Genomic DNA, 27,085 nt, shown 5'->3' on the forward strand with positions numbered 1-27,085 from the left:
AGAGCGATTTCTTCCTCTTGGGCTGAAACTGGAGCACTCTCTCTTCAAGAGATATGCAGTGCAGCAACATGGGCTTCTAAGCTCTCCTTTGCCCGACATTACAGGCTGGATGTGGCTGCCAGGAGAAGTGCTAGCGCGTGGTGTGGCTTGTTCCCACCCTATCTAGGGATTGCTTTGTTACATCCCATACGTAATGGCTTCATCTGCTTGATGACAAGGAAGGGAAAATTAGGTTCTTACCTTGGTAATTTTCTTTCCTTTAGTCATAGCAGATGAAGCCATGAGCCCTCCCGTATGATTGTCTGTATGCTGTGAATCTGTTTTTCAGGTTCTGTTCTAATTACCTGAAGTTCCTTCCTTGGGAGAAAGTTGGAAAACAATCTTCAGGATTCAGTTTAAATTTAGGAGGATGTGTTCATTCCCTCCAGCATGTTTTTTGTTTGGAGGATGTGTTGATTCTCTCCTGGAGGCGCGTGTGTTCCCCTCCAGTTCTATAAATAGGAGGATGAGTTCATTCCCTCCAGTGTGTTGGGAGGATGTGTGATTCCCTCCAGGAGGCGCGTGTGTTCCCTTCCACTTATACAATAAGGAGGATGAGTTATTCCCTCCAGGAGGATGTGCATTCCCTCCTTTATGAGTTCATGCCCTTGTGATGGGCCATCGTTCGCTGTGAGGAAAGCTCTGGTGATTCCCATTGCGGTTGCCATACTGCTTTGGAAGCTTCAAATACTGAAGAGGCAGTGGAGCTAGCTGGCCAAGAGGGCACTGTGAAAGTTTGACTGCTCTCTATCTCCCCTGCTGGTTGATGGACATAACCCATACGTAATGGCTTCATCTGCTATGACTAAAGGAAAGAAAATTACCAAGGTAAGAACCTAATTTTCCCTTCTGGGATAAGCAGTATAAAATGTTTGTACTTTTTGGGATCTTGGTAGGTATTGTAATCTGGATTGGCCACTGTTGGAAACAGGATTCTGGGCTTGATTGACCTTTGGTCTTCCCAGTATGGCGATACTTATGTACTTATGTTTCTGCTTTAGGTCAATCTTAGTTATGTCCTCGCCATTGTGAGGCACAATTGATCTTCTTTGTTGTTTTGAGGTGAGCCTGGGTGCTAGGGATACCCCATCAGTGAGAACAAGCAGCCTGCTTGTCCTCGGACAAAGCGAAGATACATTCCTGTAGCAGGTATTCTCCGAGGACAGCAGGCTGATTGTTCTCAGAAACCCACCCACCTCCCTTTTGGAGTTTGTTGTTTATTTGCTTTTTGATGTAACCTGAGCGGGGACTTTCGCACGACGGGCGGGAAGACAGCGGTGCATGCCAGTGCGCGCGCCTCTGAGCAGGAATGCTCTGAAAAACTTTTGTCTATTTTTGCTGGGAAAAATTGCCATTCCTGGGCCACCATGGACGTTGACCCATCAGTGAGAACAATCAGCCTGCGGCCTCGGAGAGTTACTGCTACAGGTATGTATCTTCGCTCTTCTTCTGGAGAGACCAAAGCCTATAGACCAGCTTTTTGTTTCTTTTCGGCCCAAACAGGATGGGGAGTAGCTATCAGCAAACACATACAATTTCAGTGGATAGCAGATTTTATTTCCTTTATTTATGTGAGGCGAGGCTGCTTCTAGAGGTCATGTGAAGGCTCAGTGCTAGGGTCATAGCTACATCATTAGCCCACTCAAAGTCCCGTCTCCTAGAGGAGATTTTCAAAGCTGTGACGTGGTCATCTGTCCACACATTCACATTACATTACTGCCTTGAGCAGGATACCCAACGTGACAGCGGTTTCAGACAAGCAGTCCTGCCAGAATTTGTTTTGTGTGTAGAATCCAAACTCCACCACTGTAGGTACAGTTTTTTTTCTGCTCCAGTCTGCACCTTCACCTCTAGATGTATTTAGTTTTCAAGTTCATTGACTTTGACCTCAACGTTTGAGTCCCTGTTATTTTAGCATTGTTATTTTAGTGAGCCTGTTAGCTAGGGATTCCCAGCTGTGAGATTACGAAAGCTTGTCCTAAGAGAAAGCAAAGGTACTCACCTGTAGCAGGTGTTCTCCGAGGACAGCATGACAAATATTCTCATATACCCTGCCACTTCCCCTTGGAGTTGTATTTTAACTTTTTGAAATGATTGAGGGACTGCATTTATTCGTCGGGCAGAAAGACACCCCTGCATGCATGTTGGGACACTTCTAGAAAGTTCTGTGCTAATGTTGCTAGTCAGAGTCCGAACTGGGCTCCGTCGGATGATATCACCCAGCTGTGAGAATACTTGGTGTGCTGTCCTCGGAGAACACTTGCTACAGGTGACTAAGTTTGCTCTCTCATTGGGTGTTTTAGGGTCAGTATCCCTTTCTAGTTTCACTTTTGCTGGGGGGGGGGGGTAGGGAGAGATGTCAAACCACTGGGGATTAATTGGGCAGCCTCCCCTAGTCCCTCCAGTGGAGTGTAGCTCAACACAACCACGTTTCTAAAATCTAGAGCTAGATGTCCCAGCTAGCAGGAGTAAATTCTCATATCTATGTGTTGGATGTACACATGCATTCCCTTTCTGAAAGGGTGTGTTTATATCTTAGCCCTGCCCATAACATTCCCAAATCACACCTTTTTGCTACTGTATATGCACATTTTGAGTCTGATGTGCGTATCCCAGCTTTGTAAAGTCAGGATTTAGATGTATAAGCTCTGAGCTTTATTTTCCAGAGTATTTTTCTCTCTGCTTGATTTGACTAGCATTGTCTTATTTGTTGGGCCCCAGCACCACCTATACAACAGTCTCGCTCATCGTTGTTAGCTTTTTACACCCACCCCTCCTATTGTGAATTAGATATAATTGAAACTATTATTCCCTCTCCCAATTTTTAAGGTATAATGTGTAACCTAGGCTTCCTTTGTGTTTGTCCTTTTAATACCCGTATTTTAAATTTTATTTTAATGTAAACCACATAGAAAGGCATTTTCTTTAAGATGTCCAATTCAGATTGAAGACGTTTTGCTGAAAAAGTGTAGAAATCTCATCCTGACCATGGCAATTTTTGAACCAGAAATCTCTAACTTTTTTGTTTCGAAAATCATTATTTTTCAGATGTTTACTGCTCAGTACACCCTTCTCTAGGTACCATTAAAAAAAAATGTCCTAGAGGAGAAACACACAAAAAACAAGCCATTGGTATGTCTGGAGGCCAGCATTCTTAGTAGACTGGCCACACAAACCTCCAAGCAGAGCATTGGGGCAGCCTAGGGGGCACTGCAGTTGACTTCACATAAAAGGTCCCAGGTACAAATCTCACCTTAGCACCCTTATTTTGTATTGTGTAAGCCCTTCAGGAACTCCCAACCACCCCCCCCCCAAAAAAAAAAAACTTTTGTACCTAATTGGACACCACTACAATAACCCTCAAGCCTGCAAGTATCTCTCATATATAGGTACAGTGATTCTTTGCTATTTGTCAAAAGCCAGTGTTCGCTGTTGGTTTAATATTGCAACAAAAAAAATGTTTAATGGATCATTGTATTTGGTAGTGTAGATGTCAGCTGACACAGATATTTGTCTACAAAATTTATGAATGTTGGGGGACATGTTTTCATGCATTTAGTTTCAGGGTTTCATTAATCTTCCTTTCCATTTTGTCGTTTCCCTTGTTCCAGGTAATTTGGGTGCATCTGTATCATTCCAATATCAATCAGTCCACCAACGCCAAATTTGTAATGATGATGGTGAAAAGGTGAGATTTTTTTGGTTTTGTTTTTTTAATGTAAGGCTCCTGTTGGTATCATGGTGCTTACATATAGCTTCAGAATGGAATATTTCTGGGAGGTATATAATGTTTGTCATTTGTGATATGGTTTACTTTTTTTTTTTTTTTGTAATTCTTTTACCAAGACAAAAATACAATCCAAGCAGTAACAAAATAAAACAGTGCAAATGTACAGACTGAATGATAGTGTTTTCTTATTTTATTTTAATTCCCCCTATTATCCCTCCCCCAACCAACCTGCCCACAGGCCAACCATTCCCTATAAACACAGCCCCAGCCCTGTCAAGAAAACAAAGCAGAACTTTGGAGCTGAAACTGTATTAACATACTCCAAAACCCTCTGCCAGAAATGTTGAATTGTGATACAAGACCAAAGAAGGGTGGTCCAGAGTGGCCAGATGAGCCCCACATTTTAATCAAAACTGTCAGTGGCGATGCCCATTCTATGTTTTAACATTTTTATTGAAGACAGATCCAAATAACCAATTTCACATTGGGATACACAAATAACAAGAAGCAGCATAAGGAGTGTCAAAGCAAATGCAAGGCGCAGATAAAGCCAAGAGGGATTACGAAAAAAAGGATAGCAGTAGAGGCAAAAAAAACATAGTACATTTTTTTTCAGGTATATTAAAAGCAGGAAGCCGGCAAAAGAATCGGTTGGGTCGCTGGGATGACCGAGGGGTATAAGGGGCGATCAAGGAAGACAAAGACGTAGCAGAGAGATTAATGAATTCTTGCTTCGGTCTTCACGGAGGAAGATTTGGGTGGGATACCGGTGTCAGAAATTGATATTTCAAGTGGACGAGTCGGAGAAACTTACTGAATTCACGGTAAACCTGGAGGACGTAATGGGGCAGTTTTGGCAAACTGAAGAGTAGCAAATCACCTGGACCGGATGGTATTCATCCTAGAGTACTGATAGAACTGAAAAATGAACTTGAGGAGCTACTTTTAGTGATATGCAATTTATCCTTAAAATCGAGCGTGGTACCGGAAGATGGAGGGTGGCCAATGTAACGCCGATTTTTAAAAAACGTTCCAGGGGAGATCCGGGAAATTATAGACCGGTGAGTCTGACGTTGGTGCCAGGGAAAATGGTAGAGGCTATTATTAAAAACAAAATTACAGAGCACATCCGAGGACATGGATTACTGAGACCAAGTCAGCACGGCTTTAGTGTGGAGAAATCTTGCCTGACCAATTTACTTCAATTCTTTGAAGGAGTAAACAAACATGTGGACAAAGGGGATCCAGTTGATATTGTGTATCTGGATTTTCAAAAGGCGTTTGATAAGGTACCTCATGAAAGGCTATAGAGGAAATTGGAGGGTCATGGGATAGGAGGAAATGTTCTATTGTGGATTAAAAACTGGTTGAAGGATAGTAAACAGAGAGTGGGGTTAAATGGGCAGTATTCACAATGGAGAAGGGTAGTTAGTGGGGTTCCTCAGGGGTCAGTGCTAGGACCGCTGCTTTTTAATATATTTATAAATGATTTAGAGATGGGAGTAACCAGCGAGGTAATTGAATTTGCTGATGACACAAAGTTATTCAAAGTTGTTAACTCGCGAGATGATTGTGAAAAATTACAGAAGGACCTTACGAGACTGGGAGACTGGGTGGTTAAATGGCAGATGACGTTTAATGTGAACAAGTGCAAGGTGATGCATGTGGGAAAAAGAACCCGAATTATAGCTATGTCATGCAAGGTTCCATGTTAGGAGTTACGGACCAAGAAGGGATCTGGGTGTCGTTGTTGATAATACACTGAAACCTTCTGCTCAGTGTGCTGCTGCGGCTAGGAACGCGAATAGAATATTGGGTATTATTAGGAAAGGTATAGAAAACAGGTGTGAGGTTGGTATAATGCCGTTGCATCGTTCCATGGTGCGACCGCACCTTGAGTATTGTGTCCAATTCTGGTCGCCGCATCTCAAGAAAGATATAGTGGAGTTGGAAAGGTGCAGCGAAGGGCGACGAAAATGATAGCGGGGATGGGATGACTTCCCTATGAAGAAAGACTAAGGAGGCTAGGGCTTTTCAGCTTGGAGAAGAGATGGCTGAGGGGAGACATGATAGAGGTATATAAAATAATGAGTGGAATGGAACAGGTGGACGTGAAGCATCTGTTCACGCTTTCCAAAAATAGTAGGACTAGGGGGCATGCGATGAATCTACAGGGTAGTAAATTTAAAACAAATAGGAGAAAATTTTTTCTTCAACCCAACGCATAATAAACTCTGGAATTCGTTGCCAGAGAACGTGGTGAAGGCGGTTAGCTTGGCAGAGTTTAAAAAGGGGTTAGACGGTTTCCTAAAGGACAAGTCCATAGACCGCTACTAAATGGACTTGGGAAAAATCCACAATTTCGGGAATAACATGTATAGAATGTTTGTACGTTTGGGAAGCTTGCCAGGTGCCCTGGACCTGGATTGGCCGCTGTAGGGGACTGGATGCTGGGCTTGATGGGCCTTTGGTCTTTTCCCTGTATGGCATTACTTATGTACTTACGTATTTTAAAACATGAACTGTATTCATCAACTTTCCAGTAGGCGAAACCCATCTTCAAATTATTCATCATTTCCTTGTTTCTCTCCCCCATTCCAAAAGCTTCAAACTGTAACTCACTAAAGAGAGTCATTTCAAAGAGACCAACCAAAAACATACCCTAACAGCAAACCATGATCCACCTTATTAGACTAATACAGGACTAACCCGCCCCTACTGGACTCTGTGAGCTTTAATAACTAATAATGGTACGATTCCTTAACTCGTCAATTAACCCCACACCCAAACTCTCCCTAACAATAAGATCTGTATTAACATCAGTAGCCTATCTGTACCCTACCCAACTACACCCCCCACCCTTCCCACTCCACCCCCCCAGTCCTCCCCTCCCCCGAGGAACCTTAGGGAACTAGAATTTAACAAGGTGTGAAGCTCACCCTTCATTAAGGAGGTAAACTGCGACCTCTAGGGCTTAGGATTTGCAGATAAGGACCCCAAATCGCCAGAAAGTTGATTCTCTTCTCTGTGAAAGCCTTAGAATCTCCAGCCTCCCAAGACACTAACAAGTGCAGCTGGTTTCTCCAGTGCCAATACACCGGAGGATCCTTAACAGTCCAATACTGCAAGATACATTTCCTAGCTAAGCTCATCTTGCGGAGCAGCAGTGTCTCAAAACGGTTTTTACCTCTAAAGGCCCCCGGAATATCCAAAAGCAATTGTTCTGCTGTCCCCAAGACAGAAATCCCCAGCTGCCGTTCCCAGAAGCATCGGATTTGATTCCAGAACCTCCCCAAGGTTGGGCAACTCCAAAACATATGTAGCAGAGTACCTGGGCTCCTCCCACACTTAAGACACTCTGGGTCTTGATTACCTCCCATGTGCACCAGTTGAGATGCAGCCACATATCCTCTGTAAATACATCGATCTGCACATTCTCTCATTCGGGCATCTGACACTAAAAGAGGTATTCTTGCTATTGATTTGGTTATATCCCATGATGACACTGACGAGCCCAATTCCTTTTCCCAAGCTCTTTTCAAGAGCTCATAGTCTCTGGGGGGGTTGCCACCTGGCTAATGTCTTAAAGAGCAGTGAAACGGTGATCTCTCCCTCACCCATAGACTGAAAAAAGTCTCGTAACTTACTCCCCAGCTGAGTTCTCAGAGGGTCTCCAGGCAATTAAGCAACATAGTGCCTCACCTGTTGTATAGCAAATCTGTTACCCCAGGAGTCTCCCACCCTGTTTACCAATTCCTCATCTGAGAAGGGCTGCCCATCTCCGCCCACCAGATGCGCCAGATGTGTAATCCCCCGCTGAGCCCACTCACCAAATTGATGACTCGATAGGCCAAGGACAAATTCACAGTTCCCGCATATGGTAAGCTGATCCGTCACTGCCGGATCTCCCCAGAGCCACCGAATAAGCACGCCCCTTACCACTCGGAGGGGCCGCAACAACACATTTTTACTTAAGCCCCCAGGTAAGTTCCGTGGTGTAGGAGCGAGAAAAGCTGATATGGCGCCAATATGCAGTCTCTAACTGCTATTGTTGGTGGTGTCACCTCTGAGTACCCCAATACCAATCGCCTAAAGACGCAACTGGCCCGGCCTGATCTGTGTATAACGCTTAAACCTGGCCATACCTACCCAGGCCTCGGCTCACAGCCTTCCCTATTAACATGTGAGAACGCGGCATTCTTGGTTTTCTTCCCCCTCCAGCAAAACTTAACACTAACTTATAAAAACTCTTCAGATCTCTACGGCGCAGCCATAGTGGCACTGTCTGTAAAACATAAAGCCATATTAGGAAATAGCACCATTTTAACCAAATTCACTCTGCCTAAAAGTGATAACGGGAAATCCTGCCAGCAGTGCAACACACTTTGGGTCTCTCCAACAACCAAGTGACCATTAAGGTCATGCAACCTTAATGTCTTTCATAGGTAACAAGATTCCTAAGTATTTAAAGGAGCTTGTGCTCTCCTCAAAGGAAAGTCATCCCTCAGCAACTCCAAACCTTCTCGAAGGAGCTAAGGCCTCCGATTTCTCTAAATTCAAACGTAGGCCTGCATAGTCCCCGTATTCTGAACAGATCTCAGCAAAGCCGCTAAAGACTTTCGCGGGTTCATTAAATGGACCAAGATGTCATCGGCGAAGGCCGCCACTTTAAAAACCTCTCTCCTATCTCTACCCCAGCTACCTTCGGCTGCTCCTCGATATCTCTCAATAATGGGTCCAATGTCAACACAAATAAGAGGCGATAAAGGACAACCTTGTCAGGTTCCCGGCTTATCTCGAAATCTGCTGTTTCCATCTCATTAACCGATATTCTTGCCTTCGGATTCGAGTATAAAGCTTTTATCCCTGATAGAAATCTACCCGAGAACCCGTATTTCTGTAGTGCTGCATATAGAAAATTCCAATTTACTCGATCAAAAGCTTTCTCAGCGTCGAAGCTTACTAGTAGAGAATTTTTATTCCCCTGATGCCTGGCTTCTAAGGAGATCAAAACCTTCCCGAACGTTTTTAACAATCGTCCGTCCTCTCACAAAGCCAACTTGAGAATCCTGTATTAGTTTTGGCAAAACTCTCGCTAATCTATTTGCCATGATCTTAGCCATCAGTTTCACATTGTAGTTTACAACGAAATAGGCCTATAGGATTCAGCTAGTTCCAGGTCTTTCCCCCTCTTGGGGATCACGATGATACAAGCAGTGTTCAAAGCAGAAGGCATCTGTTCCTTATCTACTAGGGCATTGTACACTGTTGTCAATGGTTCTACTATCTCCTCCCCCATGATTTTATAGAATTCCGCCCTATAACCATCTACTCCCGGTTCCTTAGCCAACACACTTTGGTGAATAGCTAACAATACTTCCTCTGCCGTTATAGGATTATTAAGCCGCTGCTAATCCTGCGATGATATCACTGGCATCCTAATTTGGTCTAAATAGAGATCCCCTGATAAGCCTTCGTCCTGTGGAGCCTCTTATAGCTGTTTATAATAACTATAAAAAAATCTCACTGATATCTGTGTGGACTCATTCTCCCTGACTCGTCTTCATAGCTAAAATCCTAGCCCTGCCTTGCTTAGCCGCTACAAGACGTGCCATCAGTCGACCCCCATTATTCCCATACTTTTAGAGTTGGAATTTATAGTAAATCTGCAACTTCAAGGCTGAATGGTGAAGGAGTTCATTTAATGCCATCTGTAAAGACAATAATTGCTGTCTGTTCGCCGAGGATGGCACCTGACCATACCTTCTCCTAGCGGTGCTTAATAATTGGCTCAACCGCAGTACTTCTCGGTCTCTAGCCCTACATGTATGTGACATATAGCTAATAATCTCACCCCGGAGTATTGCCTTAGCCGCCTCCCAATACAGTACTGGATCTCCAGCATGTCCTTCATTGTGAAGCTTATAATCCTGCCAGCACTTGTGAATTAAGGCCTTAAATACCTGGTCCCGATAAAGCTCTATGGAAATACCTAGCTCCATTTTGTTCTCCTCACCTCCTTTTGTGACCAGCTCATTTCCACCCAGGCATGATCGGAAATCACATAAGTTCCCAAAGCCGACCTCTCCACTGACCCAAACAGTTGCTCTGAAATCAACAAATAATCAATACGAGCTTGTGTACCATGTGCTCGGGAAAGATGCGTATAATACTTCTCCTGCGGGTGGAGTATCTGCCAAACATCCACGAGCCACACCTGACGGCAGAGATTAGGCAGCCCTCGCGCCTCCTGTCTAAGATCGTTTCTCCGAGGCCTTGTGCTATCTACCAAAGGGTTCATCACCATATTGAAATCCCTGCCTACTATTATGGGCAAAGAAGCTCCCGCTATCAGTTTTGACGTAACCACCTTATAAAATTTCCAATCATATTGGTTCGGGGCATACACATTCCCAAACAGAATTTTTTGGCGTTTAATACTAGCCTCACATAGCAGAAATCTCCCTCCTGGGTATCCACTACCTCTTTTCTAAACAGGATGGCAACCCCCCCTTTTTTCCCCTGGGCTGCTGCAGACACACACTCCCCCCACCCACCAGGTTCGCAGTTTAGCATGATCAGGGTGGATAAATGGTTTTCCTGAAGTAGAGCAATGTCTACTTTGTGTCTTTGCAGGTGTTGCAGAATCTTAGTTAGTTTAATGGGAGATGTGATGCCTCCTACGTTCCATGTAACCACTTTCAGGGCCCCATTTTCACATATGATACCATCTCACCAGATATATACCATTCCTGCAAAAGAGAAGGGCGTTCCAGCCACCACCCTCTCCAGCCTCCCTAGTGAACTTCCTTTTCTCTCCCCAAATCCCAACCATTATAGTCCCCCAGGTTCCTGTTGCCCCTCACACCCTCCCCTACTAACCCTACCCATCCCCACTATCCCCAACCTCCCCCTTGAAACCCCCAAGTCCCTATATGAGACCATCACACTTAACGCCACTTACCCCCATCCCTCTTTTAACAGAACTCAGAAACATCCTCACTTCCCCAATGACTCCCCAACTGTTCAGAAAACAGAGAAGGGTTGGGGAAAATAGGCTCTATTCAAACAATGGGGGAGACGTATGGATTAGTTAAAACAATGATATTTACATGTTCATTTGGTTTTTATTCATATATATGTTCTGAGATGTTTATTTAGTATATACGTACATTGATATATGTATTTTGTATGCAGTATTTATGTATTATATCTGTCATTATATTTGTTTTTATAGACTCCTGAGGAAGGCGCTACGGCGCCAAAACACGGCTGTGTTGAGTCACCTATTCACAATAAATATCATTGTTTTAACTAATCCATACGTCTCCCCCATTGTTTGAATAGAGCCTATTTTCCCCACCCCTTCTCTGTTTTCTCCCTTTTGTCCTGTGGGATCAAGTGCACCTCCACACTCCGTGTGGTTTTTCTTTGTCCCCAACTGTTCAAACAACAACATGTCCATTTATCAGATTCAAAAAGGAAAAAGAAGAAGAGAGAGAGAGAGAGAGAAGAAGAAGAAGAAGAACCCCCCCCCCCCCCTTCAAGGTTTCAGAATAGCCGCCAGGTCCCTGGTAGTTACTACTACTACTACTTAGCATTTCTATAGCGCTGCCAGGGTTACGCAGCGCTGTACAAGTTTAAACATGGGGAAGGACAGTTCCTGCTCAAGAGAGCTTACAATCTAAAGGTATCAAGCTATGTAGTCAGTATAGGTATCATGAATGGGGAAGGTGGTTAGGCGCCAAAAGCCCATTCCCAGCAAAGGCCTCGGGGACTTGTTCATCTTTGGTGCCTCTCGTTCGGCCAGGCCAGCATGTCTAGTGACCATCTTGGCTCCAAGGCACAGGAACTGGTGGGAATTCCACTTTAGCTTTGCAGCATTTGTGTCCTTGATGACCACAGCAGACACCTCAATCACCGACATATGTTCACGCTCCCAAGTTGGGCGGGTCTGCACAGTGGGCCAAATAGGCTATATGTTGATACAATCCACTTAGAGAGAGTAATCCACCTAAGTGGATGAACACAAACTCCCACGTGAAAATAACAGCACAGAAGAAAGAGTGGGAAATGGACCAATGACTCCAGGGAAACGGGAAATGAAATGACAAGGAACCACTTTATTAAATGACTCGACACAAAAAAAACTGTGTTTCGGCCAAATGGCCTGCCTCAGGAGTCTAAAAACAACAAATATTTAAAAACATAAATAAATATTTGGTAACATAAATTGAAATAAACAACAAAATTAAAAAATGATAATAGGAGATAATGCAACAAAAATATCTAACAAATGTATCTAAAATAGAATTATCTAAAGTAAATATATCTAAAGTGAAATGAAATTATAAACATGGAGACATGATATATGCATAGACACTGCAGAATAATAAAATATTAAAAGCATGAATAAACATTTGGTGACGTAAATTGAAATAAACAACAAAATTTAAAAATGATTGTGGGAAATTATACAACAAAAAATTTTTTAGCAATATGTATGTAAAGTAAAATTATCTAAAGTAAAATGAAATAATAAGCATGAAGGCATGATGTAAACAACGTAGGAATAATAAAATGAAAATGTATGGTCTAAAAAAAGGGGATGACATGAGATAAAAGGCACATATATATACATGTATAATTATATGTCCATATGCAAGGACTCTATGTGATATAACAGATGAAAAACATACTAATATATTATATTGTGGGATGGTGAGATCAGATCGAATCCTTATGTTAAGTTAATGTGTACAAATGTAGATCTGCAATTTAAGGCAGAGAGAGTCAAAGGAAAATATATATATATATATATGTGCATACATACGCACACATACACACATACACATACATACCCACATACACATACATATTAAATGTCTATGTATTTTTGGACATCACTGTTATTTAGTAATATGACTAAACACAAGGAGTATGAAAAAACAGTGGATAAGAAAAGGAATGAAATAAAGATGTTGAAATAAAGATGTTATAAAGATGTTACTATAAAAGACCGACCTTGGTGATCCTTGTAAAGAACTCGGGGTCGGATAGTCTATAGGAAAAAAAATTATAATAAACAGAGGAGGACAAACATCGTTGATACAACCAAGATTACACCAGAAATATATTGTCTTTTAAAAGGAAATATCAATAGAGCATAACATTAGCAATCAAATAGTGTAGGGCAGGAAGATATATATGATGCTTACACTGCGTGGCGTTTGTGATTTAAATAAGAGAGCGTCAGTAAGGGATATATGCTGTTTGTATTATCGCATAGCGGTAACGGTTATTACGGGGCAGCGAAATGAGATCACAAAATAGTGACTATGAACATCTATAAACTGAAGAATATTCTCATAGAAAAACGTCAGTAAAGAATATATACACAGTGCTGTAATTGCAAAAACATAAGGCAAGACAGAATACACAGTGCTGTTAACTGCACAGTGCTTGTACTCTCATACAGCGTTTGCGATTATAAAATGGCAGCCAAAAAAAATGCGAAATCAGTAATTATAAACGTCTGCGAGCTATAGAGTAAGCATAACGCACGTCTAAACAAGATATACTTTGCCTTCTGTCGCTATGGATGTCTCCCGTAGACGAACGGAATGAACATCATTTTTAGTGCCATATATCACTATAAATATCTTCCGTGAACAAGCGGAGGAAAGAGTATTTACCTTGAAAAAGACCTTTATGGAATCTTGTTAGCGAAGCGTTTCGTTATCCTTGAAGGGACTATAGAAGAGGAAACGTATATTATAAATACTATGTTTGGCGCCAAAAAATAAAAAGAGACGTATTACGTGAGTATGTTGATTGGATGAAGCATGATCATGTGATGTTGAGTGTAATAGAGTGTGTCCAATCAGAACAACTGAAAAACGGAAGATTGACATAATAATGATGAACCAATGATGAACACGAATGAGCGTAAACCGAAAAAGTAAACGTGAGGATGACGTATCCAATAAAAAAACTGTCTGAAAAAAAGGGGGGGAATGTCACTGTTGCCGAGCAATCTATCTGGTTACAAAAAGACGCTGTAAATGTCAAATCGATACAATAGATGACAAAGATGAGTAACGAAATGAATAATGGTTTCAAAAGAACACTGTGAATGTTAAATGACACAAAAATGAAAAAAATAAAAAGAAGGGGGAAACAACAAAATAATAATGAACGCCGTTTTGAAAGGAAAATCAAAGTAACTAAGGATTTGTTAAAAGTTTGTTATAAGACGTAAAGATTTGAATGGTTGGAGAACGAAGTCTCTATGGGCAAAAACTGAAAACTAAAACAAAACGAAAACAAATTCAATCAATTAAGACAAAGAGTGCTAATGTAGATGTTACAAATATAAATATGCATGTGCGTGAACGTATGCTAAAAAAATAAAAAAATAATAATAAAATTCTTCATATTGAAAAAAGATGATGTATATGCGTACCCATCCATCTCCGCATATCCATGCATAAGATATAGATTGGCAAGTACATAGTAAAAAAACTATAATCTAAAAAGAAGAGACATATATACATATGTGCCCAATGGGTTTACAGAAAAACATTATATCATAAACGTATATATAAATATAAAAGTACAGAACAAATGAAAATACATATATATATATCTCTGTACATGCACTCATACATGCGCACACATGTCTATGAGATTAAAACAATGCATCCGTATATAGTATTTAATAATCCATTTTGAAATGAAACAAACAAAAAAATAATAATAATAACTTCTCTATTATTGAGATGTTTCTAAGGGCATCATGCCTGAAAATTCAAAAAGTTAGAGAATTATTATAGATAGACGGAGAGATCTAGTTCACTATTGAGTCCTTCGGGAGCAAGGGTTTTAAATTCAAAAATCAATTTTTGTTCCTCTCTCAAAAGTTGAGTATCAATATTTCCACCTCTCTTGTTGATTTGTAATGTTTTAAAAACCAAAAATTTAAGATCAGTGATGTCATGATTGGCAGTAAGCCAATGGGTGACCAGTGGAGCACTTTCAATTTTTCTATTGATACAGCTGCGATGTTCTATCAATCTTGTTTTTATGGCTCTAACAGTCTTACCAATATATAGCTTAAGGCATGGGCATTGTATAATATAAATAACGCATGCAGTATTGCAATCTGAAGTGTGACATAGATGGAAGGTCTGGAGGGTTGTAGGGTGCAAAAAAATAGACGTATCCATGGAGTGTTTGCATACACTACATTTGCCACAAGGACGGTGGCCATGGTGAATTAGAGGTTCTCTTCTTTCTGGTAAAAAAGATGGTATTAAATGTTCTTTAAGATTTTTATTTCTTGAATAAGCCACAACTAAGTTTTTATCTTTGAAACAGTCCAGATTATCTAAAATATGCCAGTTGCGTCTTATGGATCTCTGTATGTCTTTTGCTAAATGAGAAAAACGTAGGGTACATACGATGTCTGGTTTTTCTCTGTGCGTGTTGGATTGTAATAAAACAGACCTATCTTTGGAGAGTGCTTTGGTATATCCGTCCTTAATACATTTTTCCGGATAGCCTCTATTAGAGAATCTCTTGCTTAGTTGTTCTGCTTGTATGTTAAAGTCGTCGAAACTTGAGCAAACCCTACGTAATCTCAAAAATTGGCTAAGTGGTAGGTTTTGCTTCAAAGATGGATTATGATAACTGGTATAGTGCAAAAAAACATTTCTGTCGGTGGGCTTCCTGTAAATTGATGTCTGAAAAAAATATGTGCCTTTTGAAATATTCAAGTCTAAAAAATGGATTTGTTCTTCATTATACTCCATTTTGAATTTGAGATTGGGGTCTCGTAAGTTGAGCCAAATAAGGAATTGTTGCAGGGATTCTGTACTACCTTGCCACAGGATGAAGATGTCATCAATATATCTTTTATATATCTTAATATGTTCTGAAAAACAACATGCAGTTAGATGTTTCTTTTCAAAGTCTCCTACATATAGATTCGCCAAATCAGGAGCCATGGTAGAACCCATGGCTGTCCCTTTTACTTGTTGGTAAAAAGTATTCTGAAATAAAAAATAATTTTTGGTAAGTGCTAATGTCGCACATGTTAGAATGAGATGATTTGGAATCCTTTTGTGAGTAGTTCTTTTGAGGAGAGTCGATTCTATAATCTGTAACGCTTCCATTTGAGGTATATTCGTGTACAATGATTCGATATCCAACGTAACCATAAGTGTATCTGTCAAGGTGCCTTCATAATTTTCCAGTATGTTAATCATATCAGTACTGTCGCGAACATACGAGGGAATCAGAGGGACAAAGGGTCGAAGGAAGAAGTCTACAAATATAGATAAGGGTTCTAAAACAGATCCATTCCCTTAAATTGCAGATCTACATTTGTACACATTAACTTAACATAAGGATTCGATCTGATCTCACCATCCCACAATATATATATTAGTATGTTTTTCATCTGTTATATCACATAGAGTCCTTGCATATGGACATATAATTATACATGTATATATATGTGCCTTTTATCTCATGTCATCCCCTTTTTTTAGACCATACATTTCATTTATTATTCCTACGTTGTTTACATCATGCCTTCATGCTTATTATTTCATTTTACTTTAGATAATTTTACTTTACATACATATTGCTAAAAAATTTTTTGTTGTATAATTTCCCACAATCATTTTTAAATTTTGTTGTTTATTTCAATTTACGTCACCAAATGTTTATTCATGCTTTTAATATTTTATTATTCTGCAGTGTCTATGCATATATCATGTCTCCATGTTTATAATTTCATTTCACTTTAGATATATTTACTTTAGATAATTCTATTTTAGATACATTTTGTTAGATATTTTTTGTTGCATTATCTCCTATTATCATTTTTTAATTTTGTTGTTTATTTCAATTTATGTTACCAAATATTTATTTATGTTTTTAAATATTTGTTGTTTTTAGACTCCTGAGGCAGGCCGTTTGGCCGAAACACAGTTTTTTTTTGTGTCGAGTCATTTAATAAAGTGGTTCCTTGTCATTTCATTTCCCGTTTCCCTGGAGTCATTGGTCCATTTCCCACTCTTTCTTCTGTGCTGATACAATCCACTTAGACATCAAATTTTTAAAATTTGTAAAATCCACCGCTGCTAGAGTGGCCAAGTCTCATATCTCTTAGCTCCACAGAACACCTCTTAATCACCCTGTCATCTTCTCGATCATCTGGGCTCCACTGAACTCAAAAAGGCTTGGGCTTGCTCCACTGTAGTGTAGTGTAGATCTTCGTCTCCACCTGATAAGTTACTCTTAATTTAGCCGGGTATTGTAATGCAAATCAGATTTTCATATCAAAAAGCCTTGTACAGATAGGTGAATATTTCCTCCTCTGCATCGCCACTGCTGCTGAATAATCTTGAAAGCACAAGACTTTTTTGTTTTCATAGCGCAGTTCCTGATCTCTTCTCAAGGCCTGCAGTATAGCCTCTTTATGTGCAAAGTTTAACAAACGGCAAATCAACACTCGCGGGCGTGCGGTTTCTGAGTGCTTAGTGCCCACGCGATGTGCTCGCTCCACTCGGAGGTCGCCTAGGTCTGCTGGGAGTTGTAGTTGCTTTTGCAGCCACTGTTCCAGGAACATTCGTAGGCTAGTACCCTCCAACACCTCCGGCAGTTCCACAAATCTTAAATTGTTCCTCCGGGATCTATTTTCAAGATCCTCGAGCTTCTCTTCATATCCTTCAACCATAGTTTTGAGCCTTGTATTTTCCTCCTCCATCTGTTGTACTCTGTCCTCCAGGGCTCCATGGCGCTGCTGAAATTCCACCGAATCTTTATTGAGCTGCCCCAAGTGCTCCTGGACCTGAGCTAACTTATTATCAATGGGCCCCAGTCTTCTCTCCAGCAATGGTTCCATGGCGCTCGTCACCTCCGCTGCTACCTCCGCCACCCACACCGAGCTTAAGGTGTTTGCGGCTGGGCTCGCCGGAGCCGCCATTTTATCCTCGCCGACTCGCTCCTTCTCCCTTCGGACACCCTTCGCCGCCATAGGATCTCAAATTAGCCGGCTATAACAATATGCTCCGGAGTCAAACGATTATGGCTTAAAGAAAACGGCTCGCGATGAATTTAATCTTGCCGATTTTGAGGGGTTAGCGGGTAAGCTGGCAGGAGCGGAGTTTTCAACAACCGCTTCCGATCATGGCGTCACGTGATCTCCGCGATGCCCATTCTAAACGCTCTCCGAGGCGAGATGTATGCTCGAGTTGCCACTTTGTAAATCTGCTCCTGCAAGTTCGCGTTAGTGAATATCACTGGAGGGGAGGACAACAATTTCAGAAAAAGGTCCTCTGGGAGATCCTGTACCAGATCCTGACAGAAGCCAACCATCCACCGATATGGTTTTCTTTAAATTTTAGATCCCTTTGACTTTTTGAAAATTTTCTTTATAAAAATTAATTGCATTTATTGTTACCAGTTCTGACAGTTCAGGAGATTTGGGAATTTTGAGTGAACTGGAACTCCTTGAGGTAGATATTTTCCTTGATGCTTCAGTGATGTGGGAAACTTCCAGCAAAAACAGCTTTGTGAAAAGTATGCTAGCATATTGGGAACAGAACTAAGTAGAGCATCTGAAGAGATGACTGCATCTCAAAGTTCATCTTTCTGATGTCCCAGACCATTTTGAGCTCCATGCTGAGTACAATGGAGAAGTATGGCCCTGGGAATCTGTAAGAGCTGCAGAGTGGGGAGAGGCCTACAGTGAAGACCCACGCTTGTTTCACCAAATGTCAGCAATCATTGTCTAGGGTTGGTCCCAGGTCCAGTTCGCAGAGGCAGTGGGTTCTCAAAGAATACACAGTCCACACGGGTTTGGATATATATAAAGTATATTATATTTTGCAGATACAGTGGTGGAAATAAGTATTTGATCCCTTGCTGATTTTGTAAGTTTGCCCACTGACAAAGACATGAGCAGCCCATAATTGAAGGGTAGGTTATTGGTAACAGTGAGAGAGAGCACATCACAAATTAAATCCGGAAAATCACATTGTGGAAAGTATATGAATTTATTTGCATTCTGCAGAGGGAAATAAGTATTTAATCCCTCTGGCAAACAAGACCTAATACTTGGTGGCAAAACCCTTGTTGGCAAGCACAGCGGTCAGACGTCTTCTGTAGTTGATGATGAGGTTTGCACACATGTCAGGAGGAATTTTGGTCCACTCCTCTTTGCAGATCATCTCTAAATCATTAAGAGTTCTGGGCTGTCGCTTGGCAACTCGCAGCTTCAGCTCCCTCCATAAGTTTTCAATGGGATTAAGGTCTGGTGACTGGCTAGGCCACTCCATGACCCTAATGTGCTTCTTCCTGAGCCACTCCTTTGTTGCCTTGGCTGTATGTTTTGGGGCCATGTCGTGCTGGAAGACCCAGCCACGACCCATTTTAAGGCCCTGGCGGAGGGAAGGAGGTTGTCACTCAGAATTGTACAGTACATGGCCCCATCCATTCTCCCATTGATGCGGTGAAGTAGTCCTGTGCCCTTAGCAGAGAAACACCCCCAAAACATAACATTTCCACCTCCATGCTTGACAGTGGGGACGGTGTTCTTTGGGTCATAGGCAGCATTTCTCTTCCTCCAAACACGGCGAGTTGAGTTCATGCCAAAGAGCTCAATTTTTGTCTCATCTGACCACAGCACCTTCTCCCAATCACTCTCGGCATCATCCAGGTGTTCACTGGCAAACTTCAGACGGGCCGTCACATGTGCCTTCCGGAGCAGGGGGACCTTGCGGGCACTGCAGGATTGCAATCCGTTATGTCGTAATGTGTTACCAATGGTTTTCGTGGTGACAGTGGTCCCAGCTGCCTTGAGATCATTGACAAGTTCCCCCCTTGTAGTTGTAGGCTGATTTCTAACCTTCCTCATGATCAAGGATACCCCACGAGGTGAGATTTTGCGTGGAGCCCCAGATCTTTGTCGATTGACAGTCATTTTGTACTTCTTCCATTTTCTTACTATGGCACCAACAGTTGTCTCCTTCTCGCCCAGCGTCTTACTGATGGTTTTGTAGCCCATTCCAGCCTTGTGCAGGTGTATGATCTTGTCCCTGACATCCTTAGACAGCTCCTTGCTCTTGGCCATTTTGTAGAGGTTAGAGTCTGACTGATTCACTGAGTCTGTGGACAGGTGTCTTTCATACAGGTGACCATTGCCGACAGCTGTCTGTCATGCAGGTAACGAGTTGATTTGGAGCATCTACCTGGTCTGTAGGGGCCAGATCTCTTACTGGTTGGTGGGGGATCAAATACTTATTTCCCTCTGCAGAATGCAAATAAATTCATATACTTTCCACAATGTGATTTTCCGGATTTAATTTGTGATGTGCTATCTCTCACTGTTACCAATAACCTACCCTTCAATTATGGGCTGCTCATGTCTTTGTCAGTGGGCAAACTTACAAAATCAGCAAGGGATCAAATACTTATTTCCACCACTGTATATATAGGCTTACAGCACTTGGTACAGGTAAAAGGGTACAAGGCTGTCTCTGGGTGTGTGTTTAGAGTAAGAGAAAGAAAAAGAAAAAGAAAGGATAGGGTGTTGGTTCAGAGGAAGAGAGAAGATTTGGAATAGGGCTGTCTGAGAATGGGGAAGGCAGAGCCAGGTGCTCTGGTGGCTAAAGATGGAGGTGTGCAGAGAAAGTAAAAGAAGAAACAAAGGCAGCCCAGCAGAGTCCTGTGCTCTCTGCTGCAGGGAGAAAGAAAGAGAGAGAGAGAGAGGCGTAGTGCCCAGGACACAGAGAAGTGCCCGGGACAGAGAGAGGGGAGGAGCGCATGTGCTCTGTTTTTATACCTCAAGAACAGAAAAAGATCAAAATTATCTTTCTTCCTACTTATTTCCTTTACAAAACTCCAGATACCTCTTTGAAGTCCCAAGTCATGGAGCCTCACTGTCTGGCTTCCTTTGTTCTCAGAGCTCTGGTCAAAAGGTATGTTAATCAGGAGCAATAAAAGGGCTATTAGGCCATTTGGTCCATTTCATCCTCAGTTTCAAGTTTCATTTTATTTAATAATACCACCTTATAGACATGCCATCCAGGCGTTTTACAATGTAAATAAGTATCTTACAAGTATCTATTTATTTATTTTATTTATTTATTGCATTTGTATCCCACATTATCCCACCTTTTTTCAGGCTCAGTGTGGCTTACAATTCATCAGGGATTCATCATCTAAAGTAAGAAAAAGAAATACAATATACATAAAGAACAGAGGAAACAGGAAAAGAGTTATTCCACTGCTCTTTCCAATGAGCTCGGCATCCCAGAGGCTATACCCTCTCTAAACTAGCAATAAAATGAAAGATCAAGAAAATTAGCATTGGGCTAACAATCCATGCAGATGCCTCCTTAGCCTTATTCCAGGCTGATGGGATCAGAAACTAATTCAGAGCATTGCACACCTGCTGGTGTTAACTGCCAAGATGGCATTTGCTCGAAAATGGAAAGACAACACTGGGCCCACAAGTCGGGTAAAGGTTGTGGTGTAATAGAAAACCTAACATAACAGGTATGTCTGGGAGTCTTGCATGAAATTCATTTTTCCTTGTCATCAGCAGCAGATGAATCCATTAACTGATGGGTTGTATCTGCCTACCAGCAGGTGGAGATAGAGAACACTGAAAGACCATAGTGCCTCTAGGACGGCTAGCCCCAACTGCATTCAGTATTTCTCTATCTCCCAGCAGATGTGGACGTAGCTTGATCAGCTCCTGGATTTCAGAGTGCCTGGGGTGGCTCCTGTGCTTTGCCAGTTGAGCTGGGGTGTTGTGGCTGGTGGTGCCCACTTTAAAGGCATATAGGTTCGCCCTTTCCCTGCCTTACCCATTCCCCCCGCCTCCCAGAGTCCCTATGTTGCTGCCTGCCTCCAACTTTCCTCACAGCGTTAAAAAAAAAAAAAAAAAGAGCGCGCTTTTGCTGCATGGCTGTTCTGAGGTTTTTTTCCAGTGATCCTGGTTCTGTGCAGCTTGACCGGAGCTCGTTGACTCGGTCTTCTGAGGTGAGAGTGGTGCCCAGCTCCTCCGGGGAGGTCCAGCGGACGCCGTTCCGATCGGGGTAAGTTTTGGTGCGAAGCCGCCATTTTATTGCTATATTCCCGTCCTGTGAAAAAACGGACGATGGCTGCTGAAGGAGTTAAGCGCTGCTTTCATTGTGGTAAACGCAGATCAGCAGCGGGGCTGGGTAAAACGTGCTCCTTAGACGCTCACTCTAGTATGAGCATGCTGAGTGATGTTTCTAACTGCTCGATGGAGCTGGCAGCGGGCGCCATTTTGGAAGCGCCGCATGCCTTGACCCTCACGGTTGCGGAGGAGTCTGAGTGCAGGGGGACACCTCGTTTTGAGGCTGCCAGAGGAGCTCCTACATCCGTTTCTCCTAGTTCGGAGGCAGAGGGTCAGGGTGAGTTTTTCTCACCTGAGTTTGTGCTTTTAATGCGTAAGGCTTTTATGCTGAAATGAGCTCTGCCGCAGGTGTCTGACACTGCGTTGCCTCCTGGATTCCCTCCGGGTGTTGATGCCCCGGGGATGATTTCAGAGGTTATTTCCTCCCCCGAGCATTGGAAACACGCTAAACATAGATGTGTAAATTAAATTCCCCGTCTGAAAGTGGCGCATATTCCCCCCCCCCCCCCCCCCCCCCCACCCCCCCCCCCCCCCCCCCCGCCTGGTCGGGCTGTGGAGAGTCTGAGGGATCGGGCAGACCCTCAGGGACGGATGATCCGGAGGAGGTTGCCTGTTTGTCACTGGATTTGGATGATCCCAATGCGGTCCGGATTTTCCACCGCGACGAGCTGCCAGCTCTCATTACTGACGCCTTGCAGGCCCTCTCAATTGATGATCCTGCTGAAGGCGACGCCTCCTCTGTTAATCTTAGGATGGCGAGTACTAAGAAGCCTACTCGGGCCTTTCCTGTGCATGACTCCATCCAAGAGCTTATTTCTGCTCAATGGTCTGACCCCGATGGGCCTTTGAAAGTGGACAGGGCTATGGGTCAGCTTTACCCTCTGCGTGAGGAGCACTTGGCCCCTTTCGGGATGCCTAAAGTGGATGCATTGGTCACGGCGGTGACAAAAAAGACCACTCTCCCAGTAGAGGGAGGAGTCGCTTTGAAAGACATTCAGGAACGGTGGCTTGAGTCCGCGCTGAAGCGGTCCTTTGAAATTGCGGGCCTTGCCTTGAGGGCGTCTATTTGCAGTTCCTATGCAGCCCGGGCATGTCTTTCCTGGCTACAGCAGGCGGTGGAACAGCCCGCCGATGGTGCGAGCCCCCTTTCTGAGGTTACTCCGCGGATGGAGTCGGCCCTGTCATATTTGGCTGACGCCCTGTATGATCTGGTCAGAGCTTCGGCTAAACAGATGTCTGTGGCAGTGTCCGACCGCCGCCTTCTTTGGCTGCGGCATTGGGCGGCAGACATGGCTTCTAAGCAAAGACTGGTAAGGCTACCCTTTTCGGGGCCTCCTGTTATTTGGAGAGGAATTGGAGAAGATTGTGAAACACCTGGGGGAATGTAAACCCAAGAGGTTACCTGAGGATAGGCCGAGGCCTTCTTCCAAGGGTTCTGTGTTTCCCTTCTCTTCTAGACCTCGCTTCCGTGAAGTTCGAAGGTATCGCCCGAGGTGCTCTGCTGGGTTTTCTCAACGTGCCTGTTTTAAGCAGAGGAACTCCTTTTGCTCGGACAAACGTTCCGCAGGGGCTGGTTCAAGGCCAGGAGTTCAGGGGCGTTCTCCACAATGATGGGACGCCGGTCCACTCCTCCTTGCCTGCAATAGGAGGACGTCGTTTCCTCTTTCTAGAGGAGTGGACCAAGATTACCTCAGATCAGTGGGTCCTGGACCTGATCAGAGAAGGTTACCGACTGGAATTCGGTGCCCCGGTGAGAGATGTGTTTGTGGAGTCCCGATGCGGCACTGCTGTAAAACGGGCGGCGGTAGAGGAGACCTTACAAATCTTGCTGCACCTCGGAGCGGTGATCCCGGTGCCTCCCGCCGAACGTGGCTGCGGCCGCTATTCCATTAATTTTGTTGTGCCTCGAAAAGGCGGGTCTTTCAGGCCAATCCTCAACTTACGAAGAGTAAATGAGGCTCTCAGAGTACGACATTTTCGCATGGAAACCCTGCGCTCCGTCATTGCGGTGGTACAGCCAGGAGAGTTTCTCACATCTCTGGACCTAAAAGAAGCTTATTTGCACATTCCTATCTGGCCTCCACACCAGTGGTTCCTCCGCTTTGCAGTGTTGAGAAAGCATTTCCAGTTTTAGGCCTTGCCTTTCGGCCTAGCCACAGCTCCCCGTACCTTTTCCAAGGCAATGGTGGTAGTAGCTGCCTGTCTCAGGCGAGAGGGTATCAGAGCTCACCCTTATCTCGACGACTGTCTCATCAGAGCGGACTCGGCAACCGAGAGTCATCTTGCCAGAGTGGTAGCGGTCCTGCAGGCGCTAGGCTGGGTGGTCAATATACCCAAAAGTCACCTGACCCCCTCTCAGTCTCTCGAGTATTTGGGGATCCGGTTCGAAACGGCATCGGGGTTGGTCTTTCTTCCCGACCAAGGCGGTGCAAGCTTCAGAATCAGGTCCGTCTGCTCTTGCGGATGCCTCGCCTGCAAGCTTGGGACTTTGTCCAGCTGCTGGGGTCGATGATGGCCATCTTGGAGGTGGTGCTTTGGGAGAGAGCGCATATGAGGCCTCTGCAGATTGCCCTGCTTCAACAATGGTCTCCGATGTCCCAGGAATATCAACGCAGACTAACGTTGCTCCCTGCGGCCTGGCTCAGTTTGGAGTGGTGGCTCTCCGACAGGATGCTGCGCAAAGGAATGCCTCTGGCGCTTCCTTCCTGGTGCCTGGTGATAACAGATGCCAGCCTTCTAGGCTGGGGAGCGCATTGCCAAGGAAGCTATGCTCAGGGTCTGTGGACACCCGTGGAAGCAGGGTGGTCCATCAATCGCTTGGAACTGAAAGCAATATTCCAGGCTCTTTTGGCCTTTCAAAAGACTCTGAAAGGGCCTGCTGTCCGGGTTCTGTCAGACAACACGACAGCGGTGGCATACATAAATCGTCAGGGCGGCACTCAGTGCAGGGCCCTGGCCGCGGAGGCTGCTCAGGTTTGCCACTGGGCCGAACTCCACCTGCAGCTTCTGTCAGCAGCTCACATAGCAGGTCAGAGCAACATGCAAGCCAATTTTCTCAGCAGGCATCAAATCAACCCGCCGGAATGGGAACTGGCAGAAGTTTTTCCTCAGATTTGTGCCAAATGGGGGACTCCCAGTATGGATCTAATGGCGTCAAGTGCAAACGCCAAAGTAACTCGCTTTTTCAGCAGAAGGAAAGATCCTCACTCGGTGGGGTTGGATGCTCTGGCTCAACCCTGGCCCTCGGGCCTCCTGTATGTGTTCCCTCCTTGGCCCTTGATAGGACGAGTCCTACTGCGGATTTGAGAGCACCGAGGTCTGGTGATTTTCATCACTCCAGATTGGCCAAGGTGTCCATGGTATGCGGATCTCCGCCGGATGTTGGTGGACGCTCCGGTGCATTTGCCCCTGGTGCCGAACCTGTTGGTTCAGGATCCGGTGTCTATGGAGGATCCCTGCCGATTTGGTCTTACGGCCTGGCTAATGAGAGGGCGCAATTGAGAGACAAGGGCTACTCTAACAAGGTCATCTCCACTCTCTTGCAGTCCACCTCTGCAGCTTATGCTCGGATCTGGCGTGACTTTGAGGAGTGGGGTGTTTCAAAGGCGATCACACCCATGCGAGCTACTGTCTCAACTGTGCTGGACTTTTTGCAGGAGGGCTTACAAAAAGGCCTGGCTTACAATTCCCTGCGGGTGCAAGTGGCAGCATTATCATGCTATTGAGGGAAAGTCGCTGGCTTGTCCCTTGCTGCTCATCCGGACATTGCCAGATTTCTCAGAGGGGTGCTTAGGTTCTGTCCTCCTGTCCGGTTACCCTGTCCGGCCTGGAACCTGTGGCTAGTGTTGAAGGCTCTTCAGTGTTAGCCCTTCGAGCCGCTTAAGCGAGCTTCGGAGAAGGATGTGACTTTCAAGACTGTGTTTTTGGTGGCCATGACGTCGGCTAGACGCGTGTCTGAGCTGCAGGCGCTGTCTTGTTGGGACCCTTTTCTGCAATTCTCGGAGTCCGGAGTAACGGTACGTTCAGTGCCTTCCTTCCTGCCTAAGGTGGTTTCAGCGTTTCACCTGAACCAGACCATTTTTCTTCCTTCCTTTTCTAGGGAAGAGTTCCCGGACTCCTTTGGGCAGTTACATCTTCTGGATGTCCGCAGGGCGCTGTTGCAGTATCTACAGATGTCAAATGACTTTAGGACTTCTGATCACCTTTTTGTCTTGTTGTCAGGTCCTCGGCGTGGAGGCTTGAAGTCTAAGGCCACTATAGCCCGTTGCCTCATTTTTTCTGCGTATCTGCTTTCAGGTCGGTCTCCGCCTGAAGCGTTTAAGGCGCATTCCACGAGAGCCATCTCTTCCGCGTGGGCTGAAACGAGTGCACTCTCTCTTCAAGAGATCTGTAGTGTGGCTACTTGGGCTTCTCAGCTCTCTTTTGCCTGGCATTACAGGCTAGATGTTGCAGTGAAGCAGGACGCTGTTTTTGGAGCTCAGGTTTTGGCTCGTGGTGTGGCCTGTTCCCACCCTAAGTAGGGATTGCTTTTGTACATCCCATCAGTTAATGAATTAATCTGCTGCTGATGACAAGGAAGGGAAAATTAGGTTCTTACCTTGGTAATTTTCTTTCCTTTAGTCACAGCAGATGAATCCATGATCCCTCCCTGTCTGACTTTGTTTTTTTATTCAGATCTTTCATGCAGATATAAATCTCATTGGGAGAAGTTGGAAAACAGTTATCAGAATTTCTACATGATGTTCTACTACAGGAGGTTGAGATCGACCCTCCTTTGATGCTCCTGTTTGGGGCAATTGTTTGCTGTGAGGAAAGTTTGTTATTATACCTTTATGGTTCACTCTGCTTTGGAAATCTCAAATACTGAAGGCAGTTGGGGCTAGCCGTCCTAGAGGCACTATGGTCTTTCAGTATCTCCATCTGCTGGTAGGCGGATACAACCCATCAGTTAATGGATTCATGTGCTGTGACTAAAGGAAAGAAAATTACTAAGGTAAGAACCTAATTTTTCCATACGAAAAAAAAAACACTAGTGAATTGAAAGGCACATAAGAGTGGTTTAACAGAGTGTGGGCTGTGATTAGTTGGGAGGATTTTGACTAGATAGAGGCATTTTTTTTGTATGGCTCTATACA

General features: G+C 43.9%; 1 protein-coding gene across 3 annotated transcripts in view; it reads left to right on the top strand.

The window, feature by feature from the left end:
• The window catches only part of RNF38 (ring finger protein 38), a 348,251-nt gene that overhangs the window by 34,113 nt on the left and 287,053 nt on the right, over positions 1-27,085 (top strand). For all 3 annotated transcript variants that reach the window (XM_030194345.1, XM_030194346.1, XM_030194347.1), the window contains exon 2: positions 3,651-3,727. In XM_030194345.1, the coding sequence (XP_030050205.1) occupies positions 3,651-3,727 (77 nt within the window). The remainder of the gene's footprint in view (positions 1-3,650; positions 3,728-27,085) is intronic.

This window comes from Microcaecilia unicolor, chromosome 2, assembly GCF_901765095.1.
Source record: "Microcaecilia unicolor chromosome 2, aMicUni1.1, whole genome shotgun sequence".
In the NCBI taxonomy this organism is placed as follows: Eukaryota; Metazoa; Chordata; class Amphibia; order Gymnophiona; family Siphonopidae; genus Microcaecilia; species Microcaecilia unicolor.